We start from the raw sequence: 11,072 nt of genomic DNA, 5'->3' as shown, positions 1-11,072 counted from the left end.
TAAGTATCAGGGGGTAGCCGTGTTAGTCTGTATCTACAAAAACAACAAGGAGTCTGGTGGCACCTTAAAGACTAACAGATTTATTTGGGCATAAGGTATTGACAGGGAAGGCCCATCCACACCAGACAGACTAGAGTGGAACATTAAAGAGGACAAAAGACTTTGTTGTTTACTCACCTCCGCCCATGAAGATGAGTCTTGCAAGTGATTTTCTCCCATCAGCTGAGTCTGTAGCTCAAAGCAGAATGGCAGAAGGGAATAAAAAACCCCCAAAAGGAGGGTTTTTATGTTGCTTCAACTCTGGGGGACAAGGATTACTTGGTATAAGAAAAAGATCTCCAGTGCTTAGCCCTAAAGGACATATAGAGCTTGCTTATTATAGAAGCTTCTATTACTTTTTGAAACTTCAGACTGGAACTCATTTATGTGTATATACATTTACCTGCTTTAAACCTTGTAAATAACTCTTATTTCCTTTTCCTAGTTAATAAATCTTTAGTTAGTTTATTATAGAATTGGTTACAAGTGTTAGCTCTCACACAAAAGACAAGTTACAACTGACCTGTGGTAAGTGACCAGTCCTTTGGGACTGGGAGTAACCTGAACATTGCTGTGATCTTTGGTGTAAGGGACCATCTATCACAAATGTAGGCTCACCTGGGTGGCAAGAGAGATCAGGATATCCAAGGGGACTGTTTGTGACTCCATGTTAAGGCTGTTAGTGCTTGAGGAGTTTACACTTAATTGGTTGTTGAAATCTAAGTCTATAGAACTCTCAACCAATTTGGGGTTTGTGCCCTGCTTCTTAACAGTCTGCCCTAAGGTTGGCACTCCCATTTTTGAGCCATTGCAGGGGACAGCCCAGCACGGAGTTTCTGACTGAGCATGCCATCGGGGATTGTTGTTTGTCCCCATGGAATTGGCAAAGGATTTAGCACCAACAATATGTATCTCTTCTAAGATCTGCTACCTCTGGATGTCATCTGTATAGAGATCCTGTGTAACCACTTCCTTATGTGCACCTTGCTGCCACTTCCCAGATATCCTGTTTTCCCTCAGGGGTGGGGAGGCAGGTGGTTACTGAGTGCTGGGGGAACTGGTGTAAGTTAATGCTGCCTCTTCACGTTATCTTACACTGAGAATTGCCATGGAGTGTGGGATGCTGCTGCATGTGTTCCACTGTTGTGCACCCTTGGGACGAGAGTCCCTTATGCCAGTGTAAATCAGGAGTAACTTCATTGAAGTTGGAGTTATTCTGGTGTAAATGAAAGAAAAAACACTTTTTATACTGGAGGAATGTATAAAATCGATACTTTCTAGCACATTTATTGCACTCAACAAACCCATTGTATAAATAATGAAGGTTAACTTTTTGTCTTGGTAAAAATATTGGATAATATATTCTTAAATTATGTATAAATTTAAGGTTTTAATTCCATTGTTGGTAAGGAACAGGTGCCATTAAAAAGCCTCTAAAGCTTTGCTTAAGAAGTTAGGGGTAGTGACCTTTGAAAGAATTATAGCCACATTACATACAGTTGCGGTTGAATTACTTTATATAAATGAGGATTGGTAAGAATCCTTTTCTGCGCTATTTTTTGTCTTATGGTATCCTGGATACAGATCTATTTTGATCAATATTTAGTATCTTGCTTTTGAAATGGGAACCACAAGCACTTGGCTAACTGGCTTGATACACTGTACAGTTTAATCGTGGCTTCAGAATGTAGGGATGGAAAAAACCTTCATTATTACAAGCTATGGTCCATCCTTCAGCCACTGCAGAATTGTGATTATATTTTTTTTGTACATTGACTATGTTTTAACGATGCAGTCTTGTTTTAAATATCCCAAGCAAAGAAGCTTTACATTGCTTCCTTTTGGAAACTTTAATACTATACCAGATCTTTGACCGGAAGTCTTATTTATGAATGATATCTAGCGTTCATGTTCTCTTTCCTGATTTCATCCCCTTATTCTGCGTTCTCCTCATGTCAGCCATCCTCCATTCTTCCTATTTGTATCTGTGCTTTTCCTGCACATCTGTGTCCTCTACTGCAAATGACCTGTTGTAACTTACTCCTCGGTGAAGGGGATACAGCAAGGGCCGTAGCAACAAAGAACGTGGCCCCCTCCGAACATATGCCCGGACGGGGCCCCTTACAATGCAGAAACTGGAATGCGGTATTTATTTTATACAATATACAGGATTCATATTATGTATACATAGGCCTACAGTGTACATGTATTCCGTATTTACGCAAAGCGCTTCTTTCGAGCCTTGTTCTCCGCAAATTGGTTAATCAATGCGTCATAGTCCAGAGATCTGGCAATCTTGTTTTCGATTGAGATAACTGCAAGCGCAGAAAGCCTGTCATCTGTCATGGTTGAGCGCAGGATATTCTTGATCAGTTTCATTCTGCTGAAGCTCCTTTCAGCACCAGCGACGTAACTGGTGTGGTCAGAAGAATTCTGATGCAAATGCAAAGATTCGGATATATCTCCTGAAGGCTGTTCTTGTATATGTACGTTAAAAAATTGTTTGCTGTGACAAGTCCTCTCTCTTTCTCGATGACATAAATAAAACTATTCAATTCCATTATGAGTTCGTTGGCATCAATGTCTCCCATTTTTCTTTCAAAATTTTTGCTGTGATTCTCCAGTTCATTTTCTCTGTGACACTGCTTCAGGCTGTTAGCGTTGTACAGAAATCCAAACAACTTATACCACTTCACGAGTTGGTCAAACTGCAACGAAACAGAAGATATGGCCTGATCAGTGAGAACAAGAAAGAACTGCGATTTGAATTTTTCTTCAGCAGAAAGACGACTCGAATCATCAGCACATTCGTAATCAAACATTCTCTTCTTACGTCGCACCCTGGTTTCTGGAAACAGCTGCTCAATACCCATATGCTCTGCTATTTCACGTGCATTTGTGACCACAGAGATATATCCTGTATTTCAATCGTCTTCCAAAAACTTCTTTGTAGCACCAACTTCTGCCTGCAGTACGTCAATTGACACATCTGGTGACTGAATTAATTTGCTGGTTTTATTGACGTGAAATAGTATATCGTACCACGTGTACACAGTCAGAACAAAAGGCCATGTAGTAACATGGTCTAAAAGCGCACCGGCTTCTGTTGCTGTATTGCCATCTTTCTTTTCAAGCACATATTCTCGCAAAGATGACAAAGCATTGCACAATTCTTCAAGGTGATAACGCAATGGCTTCACAGCATCAATTCTCGACTCCCAACGAGTGTCCGATAACCCTATAACAGATATTGGCATATGTTCTTGAAGTATATCCCAACGTGAAGGTGAAGAAGAAAAGATAACGTATATTCTGTTAATCAGACCGAAAAAGTCAACGGCATATTTCGATGACTTTGCTGCGTCTGAGATCACAAGATTCCAAGTGTGACCTCCACATGGTACATACAAGGCACGGTCATTTATTTCTAGCATGCGGGCTTGAACTCCTTTATTCTTTCCTCTCATATTTGCGCTGTTATCATAAGCTTGGCCACTCATGTCAGCAATGTCTATTCCTAAGTTGTTTGCCTTTTCAAGAAATGCTTCCAATAAGCCCTCGCGAGTTGTATCATGAACATTAAGAAAACCAACAAACGCTTCACGAATATTGACATCATCTTCACCGTTGCATTCAACAAACCGTAACACCACAGACATCTGTTGTTCATGTGACACGTCGGGAGTACAGTCCAAAATAACTGAATAATATTTTGCTTTTTTAAGTTGCGCTATGTTGGCCTCTTGAATGTTACTGGCAACAAGTTGAATCAGCTCATTTTGGATCTGTGGACTGAGGTACTGAACATGTGTCTCTGCCTTCTTAATCCTCTGTAAAAGTTCGCTGAGGACAGTATCATACTTTGCAAGCAATTCAAACAGTCCCAAAAAGTTGCCATTCGAAGGATCGCCGAGCTTTTCATTACTTCCTTGAAATGCCAAGTTTCTTTCGGACAAGAAAATAACTACATCAACCATGTGTTTGACAACATTTCTCCAGAAATCTCTTTCTTTCAGAAAAGCCTGCAATTCGAGTTGGTCAATAGATGTACAGTTTACTATGCCTGACCGAAGGTCAAACCATTTCACCATACTGTCTTGATGACCTTTGCCTGTTTCATGCTGCTGAAGTCTTTTTGACAGTGTTTTCCAAGCAGATGTTCCACGACGTAGTGATATGTCGCCAGTGCCAAATAATTTACAACAAAAACAAAAAATGGCATCTTTCTGAACTGAGTACATTAACCATGAACGTCTTATTTTCTTGCCATTTGCCATGGTTCAATAGAAATGAGTATTTGTGAACCCCCGTCTTTCCTCGTTAAATGGAAATTCATAACTTTCATTCTGCTGCGGTGGGCCACGTGCAACAATGTCACACACTTGCCTGTCCGATATTATAGATGGCCAATCTCCTGGATCATCAGTCAGTGGTTCAGATTCAGATACTTCTTTCCCGGTAGCAGCTGGAATATCTGTCACAGTTTGTTTGGTAGAACAACTGGCTTCACCTTCGACCTCACTTGAAGCACTTCTGGATACTTCTGGATATGATTCGTCGCTGCTAGCAAAGTCCGTTTCATGTGCCTGTACCTGTACGTTGGATTGCAGCGCAAAATACGTTGACAACTTTGGAATTTTCTCAAGTTCCTTCTCGGCATCTTTTGCTGCCTTTCGTTTACTAGCTCCGCTCTTATACATCTTAGACATCACAAAGCACGCTTCTGCGTTGGAAACGAATCGTTTCAAACGATAAAAAATTAAACAACTAAATTAATAACATTTATCCGCCGACCGCCATTATGAACGCAAATACACATTCTTTGAATGGGTCCAACTAAAATTCGAAACTGACTGACAGACAAGTGATGTAGCCAATAGCATTATGATGTATCATAATGACTTCAGGGTTTTGTCAGTAAAACCGACATGGATTGTGCAATAGTGTCAATAAATGTCACTTACCTAGTTATACCTTACATTTTTTTTGCCACTTTTAGGGGCCCCCTTCCTTGCTGGGCCCCCTCCCTCGTATCATACAGCGAGGGAGGGGACAGGTATTCTGGCTCTGTCAGTGACAGACAGGGCCGGCTTTAGGCCAATTCCACCAATTCCCCCGAATTGGGCCCCGCGCCTCAGAGGGCCCCGCGCCCAGTGGCAGGGCCGCCGGGAGGGAGGGGAGAAAGAAGTGGCCAAGAATCCCTTCCCTGGCTAGAGACTCCTTTTTAATTTTGACTCACCCGGTGGCGCTCCGGGTCTTCGGCGGCACTTCGGCAGCGGGTCCTTCAGTGCCGCCGAAGACCCGGAGCGAGTGAAGGACCCACTGCCGAAGACTAGGAGCGCCCACGTGTTTTTTTATGTGGGTTTTTTTTTTTAGTCATCCCTGCCGGGGCCCCATCGAAACTGTTCGAATCGGGCCCCGCACTTCCTAAAGCTGGCCCTGGTGACAGATCACCATTGTCCCAAAGGTGGGGCAGATCACTGCGCTGGCCCTTGCTGCACCGACCCCAATGGTTCTTGTACTAGTGCCCGCAAGGCAGCGCATGGCTGGGAGCGGGAGCTGGAGCAGGGCCCTACAGCCCAGTCCTAACAACTTCATTCCCGCCCCTGCAACGTCCTTAAAGGCGGGATTCCTTTAAACAGATGCGGCTGCCCTAGGCAGGCGCAAGGCCCTGGCTGTGTAGCCCACACTCAGGGGCGCGCTGCGGCGCCGGGCACTGGGCCAGGTTGCTCCCGCTGGGCTTGCCCTGTGCCTGAGCAGGGGAGGGGCCGAGGGCGCTGCCCGGGGCAGGGAGCGCGGCTGCCATTGGCCGGCGGCTGCCATCACCTGGCGGCCGGGGATGGGTGTGCCAGCCGGCAGTCTCAGTGCGCGCCCGAGGCAGGGGCAGAGTCCAGCCCGGGGGGAGCAGCAGGTTCCCCAGCCCGGGCAGGCGGCGGCGGCTGCGGGGAGGCGGCTGGGGCGCGCACCATGCCTCTGCGGCTGCCGGGCAAGAAGAAAGGCAAGTCCAAGGAGACCTCCAAGCTGGTGGAGAGCGAGGAGGCGGCTGCGGCCCGCGGGGGAGGCGATGCTGCGGCCGCGCCGCCCCCTCCTGCCCAGCCCGGGGCCCCGCTGCTCTTCCACACGCAGCTGGCGCACGGCAGCCCCACCGGCCGCGTCGGGGGCTTCGCCAGCGTGCGGGAGCTGTACGAGCAGATCGGCCAGGCGTTCCGCATCCCCGCCGCCGAGGTAAGCGCAGGGCGCTGCCCCCCTCCAGCCATCCCCTCAGCGCCTGGCTAGCCCCAGCGGGGAAGCGATACTGTTCCCCGTACGGTCTGGTGAGCGCACCGGCCCCGGGCCGGGGGAAGCTGTCCTGGCAAGGCGGCTCCTGTTGGCAGGCGGAAAGGGGCAGCTCCCCGGGGGAGGGGGAGTTATGGGAGTTGGCTTTACAGCGGACGCTTGCTATGCCCTGAGGTAAGGAGCCACTTCCAGCGCATCGCCCCGTGCGCTGGGGATAGGCACAGGAAGGCAGGTTGTTCTGATCCCGGCTCCAGGGAGCCCTGGCTTTCACCATGGCAATGCCGCTTGCAACAAAAGTTTCTGCTGCTCTCCCACGGGAACAACAGGCGCTCTGCGGGACGCTCAGTGCCACACGGGAGCGGAGAGTGCAAACGGCTTGGCACATGATATTGTCACAATGGGACACACAAAGCAGCCCTTGGACAATGTCAAGGATCAGAGGGGTAGCCGTGTTAGTCTGGATCCGTAAAAAGTGACATAGAGTCCTGTGGCACCTTCTAGACATGCGTCTGACGAAGTGGGTATTCACTCATGAAAGGTTATGCTCCAATACGTCTGTTAGCGTTTGCACAATGGAACCAATGGCCACCTTGTTTCAAATTGGCTGTTGTCTCTTGTTTAAATATATTTGAATGAAAGGAACATCAGGAACTAGGTATCCAGTCAGCTTAAGAATGAGTTCAGAGTAGCTTCAGGTAATACAGCTGCCCTTCCCTTCTCCGCAGCTCCCTGTAAATTGTTGTGGTTTTACAGTCATTTTTCTGTTTTTCAAAACATTTTTCCTTCTCCTGTTGCTGTTTCAAAAGACCCACAGAAACAGAGGAGACAGTGGACTGATTACATGGCAGTGCTGTCAAGTACAAATACAATTTGTTCTCTAATCACTTTGGCTGTATCTGCATTGGGGGAAAATGTACCATAGAATCATAGAACTGGAAGGGATCTTGAGCGGTCATCTAGTCCAGTTCCCTGCTCTTATGGCAGGACTAAGTATTATCTAGACCAGGGGTGGGCAAACTTTTTGGCCCGAGGGCCCCATCGGGGTTGCAAAACTGTATGGAGGGCTGGGTAGGGAAGTCTGTGCCTCCCCAAACAGCCTGGCCCTCACCCCTATCTGCCCCCTCCCATGTCCTGCCCCCTAACTGCCCCCCTCAGAATCCCTGACCCATCCAACCCCCCATGCGCCTTGTCCCCTGACCACCCCCACCTGGGACCCCCCACCCCTAACTGCCCCCCAGGGACCCCACCCCCCCAACCAACCCCCCTTCTCCCTGACTGCCCCGACCCTTATCCACACCTCTGCCCCCTGACAAGCCCCCTGGGACTCCCACGCCTCTCCCACCCCTGCCCCCATTCCCCGTCCCTGACTGACTGCCCCCCCAAGAACCTCTGCCCCACCCAATTGCCCCCTGCTCCCTGTCCCCTGAGTGCTCCCCGGGACCCCCCACTTCCCGCCCCCTTACTATGCTGGAGGCAGCCACCCTGCTGTGCTGCCAGGCAGGAGCGGCAGGCCAGAGCACGGGAGGCGTGGCATGCTGAGGCTGCAGGGGAGGGGGATAGTAGGGGAGGGGCTGGGGGCTAGCCTCCCTGGATGGGACTCAGGCGCCAGGCAGGACTGTCCCGTGGGCCGAATGTGGCCCACGGGCTGTAGTTTGCCCACCTCTGATCTAGACCATCCTAGACCATTCCCTGTTTGTCCAACCTGCTCTTAAAAATCCCCAATGATGGAGATTCCACAACCTCCCTAGGCAATTTATTCCAGCGCTTAAACACTCTGACAGTTAGGAGGTTTTTCCTAATGTCCAACCTAAACCTCCCTTGCTGCAATTTAAGCCCATTGCTTCTTGTCCTATCCTCAGAGGTTAAGAACAACAATTTTTCTCCCTCCTCCTTGTAACAACCTTTTATGTACTTGAACTAACAGAACTAACACATTTTAACTAGCATGATGTTCAACACAATTTAGCACTTGTAAACCAAGGAAAACGCATTTATTGGTCTCAGTTTTGTTAACTTGTATAGTAGGGAAGAATAATTCCCTTCAGAGCAGGAATTATTGGGCTACATGATCATAGTGGTTCCTTCTGGCTTAAAAATCAATGGATGTAAGTGACTACAAGATGCAAGGCTATGAAAAATTAGACCCATGATTTTTAACCTTAGCATTCCTTTAACTTCAAAATTATGGGGTAGTGAGGGAAAATTAAGGGAGCAGTGTAGGATGCTCCCTTCCCAGCCAAATAAATAAATAATTAAAAAGGCCAACTATTAAGGCACGTGAATAAAAGCCGTGGTAGGAAGGTCCACCCTTTCCTTAATAGAAACCCTCTTTGATCCCTTTTTGAGTCAAGTTTTAAAACTGATTTGTTTGGATTATGGTTTACTTGTGTTTGTAAATGCATTGTTTTCATCTTAGCATGACAGTAACCCTATGCAACTGTTCCTTGATTTAGCTGCATACACTTTACAGTTTTAAATGTCAAACTAAAACAAAGTGCAAATATTTTGAAATACTTAAGTTTAATTTTTACATTTAAAAATTTGGGTTTTTTTGTTTTGTTTTATAAAGTATGATTGTGTCTTGTCACTATTGTCTGGTTCCTTTACTTCTACTATAGTGGAAAAAAGAGTAGATTTTGATCTAGGAGACAGACCTAGCAGTGTTTCCTTTACTAACATTGTAGTAAATTATCACAAAGAGTGGCCATATTGTTGAAAATATACTCTACCCAGTCATTCAGTTTCATTCGGTAATTAAGAACTAAGTACATTTTTCATTTTCCCCATGCACCAGTCCTTGTCCTTCCCCATTTCTCTCTGATCCTCTGTTCCCCTTCCCCATTGATTCTCTATTCCCTTCAGTCTCCTACAAAATCATTAGAGATGCAGGGCTGGAAGGGAGCTCTAGAGATCATCTTGTCCAGTCCCTTGCACTGAGGCAGGACCAAATATACCTAGCTAGACCTCTCTTGACAGGTGTTTGTTTAACCTGTTCTCTAATCCAATGATGGGGATTCCACAGCCTCCCTTGGAAATCTATTCCAGGATTTAACTATCCTTAGGTATTAGGAAACACTTTCTAACCTAAATCTCCCTTAATGCAGATTACGCCCATTACTTCTTATCTTACCTGCAGTGGACATAGAGAACAATGGATAACCATCCTCTTTATAACAACCCTTAACATAAGACTGTTATTAGGTCCCCGCCTTGGCCATCTTTTCTCAAGACTAACCATGCCCAGTAGTTTTTTAACTTTTTCTCATAGGTCAGGTTTTCAAAACCTTTTATCATTTTTGTTGCTCTCCTCTGGACTCTCTCCAATTTATCCACATCTTTGTCAAAATATGGTGCCCAGAAATGGACACAGCAGTCCAGCTGAGGCCTCACCAGTGCCAACTGCAATGGATCAATTTACCTCCTGTCTCAATTTATCTCCTGTCTCTTACATACAACACTCCTGTAAATACACTCCAGAACGATGTTAACCTTTTTCACAGCTGCATCGTTTTGCTGGCTCATTTTCAGTTTGTGATTTACTATAGCCCCACATCCTTTTCAGCTGTACTACTCCCTATCTAGTTATTCCCCATATTGTATCTGTGCATTTGATTTTTTCCTTTCTAAGTGTACTACAGTAGAACCTCAGAGTTATGAACTGACTAGTTCTATACAGCGGCGGGTGACCAAAATTGGACTCCAGCAGAGGCCTAACCAGTGCTGAGTAGAGTGGTACTATCACCTCCTGTGACTTGCATGCTATGCCTCTGTTAATGCAACCCAAAATTATATTTTTCTGCAACAGCATTGCAATGTTGACTTGTGTTGAGGTTGTGATCCACCACAACTCCCAGATCCTTCTCAGCTGTGCTGCTGCCAAGCCAATTATCCCCCATTCTGTATTTGTGCATCTGATTTTTCTTCCCTAAGTATAGCACCTTACCTTTATCTTTGTTGAATTTCATTTTGTTGTCTATAGCCCAGTTCTCCAATTTAGCAAGATCCCTTTTAATTTTAGCTCTATCCCAAAGTGTTTGCAATTCCCTCCCTCAACCCTCCAGCTTTGTGTCTTTGCAAATTTAATTAGTATGCTCTCTATTCCTACATCCAGGTCATTAATAAAGATATTAAATAATACTGGACCCAGAACACATCCCTGTGTAACCCCACTTGAGACCTCCTTCCAGTCTGACATAATTCCATTAGTAGTTTGTTTGCGGTTGTTTAACCAATTATGTATCCACATAATGGTAGTTCTACCGAGCCTGCATTTCTCCAACTCACTTATGAGAATGTCACGTGGGACTGTGTCAAAAGTCTTGCTAAAGTCCAGGTATATTATGTCCACCGTATTCCCCCCATCCACCAAACCAGTTACCTTGTCAAAGAAGGAAATCAAGCTCGTTTGGCATGATTTGTTCTTAGTAAATCCATGCTGGCTGCTAGTGATCACCCTTTCATCCTCCAATATTTGCAAATTGAATGTTTTAAGTTTATACATTGCTCTAGTACAGGGGTCGGCAACGTTTGGCACACGGCTCGCCAGGGTAAGCACCCTGGCGGGCTGGGCCAGTTTATTTACCTGCTGACGTGGCAGGTTCAGCCGATCGCGGCCCCCACTGGCCGCGGTTCGCCGTCCCGGGATAATGGGGGCGGCGAGAAGCGGCGCGGGTGAACGATGTGCCTCCTGGCCCGGGACAGCGAACCGCGATCGGCCGAACCTGCCGCGTCAGCAGGCAAATAAACTGGCCCGGCCC

General features: G+C 46.5%; 1 protein-coding gene across 2 annotated transcripts in view; it reads left to right on the top strand.

Annotated features, from left to right (window-relative positions):
* The first annotated feature begins 5,906 nt into the window (after positions 1-5,906).
* GIPC2 (GIPC PDZ domain containing family member 2) overlaps positions 5,907-11,072 on the top strand; it is a 75,199-nt gene continuing 70,033 nt past the window's right edge. Inside the window, exon 1 of one of the 2 annotated variants that reach the window (XM_034779876.1) lies at positions 5,907-6,264. In XM_034779876.1, coding sequence (XP_034635767.1) covers positions 6,007-6,264 — 258 coding nt within the window. In that variant the 5' untranslated portion in view covers positions 5,907-6,006. The remainder of the gene's footprint in view (positions 6,265-11,072) is intronic. The other variant, XM_034779875.1, reaches the window with a different exon arrangement.

Source organism: Trachemys scripta, chromosome 8, assembly GCF_013100865.1.
Source record: "Trachemys scripta elegans isolate TJP31775 chromosome 8, CAS_Tse_1.0, whole genome shotgun sequence".
Taxonomy (NCBI): Eukaryota; Metazoa; Chordata; order Testudines; family Emydidae; genus Trachemys; species Trachemys scripta.
Note: the sequence above shows the minus strand (reverse complement) of the source record. Positions and strands in the feature narration are given on the sequence as shown.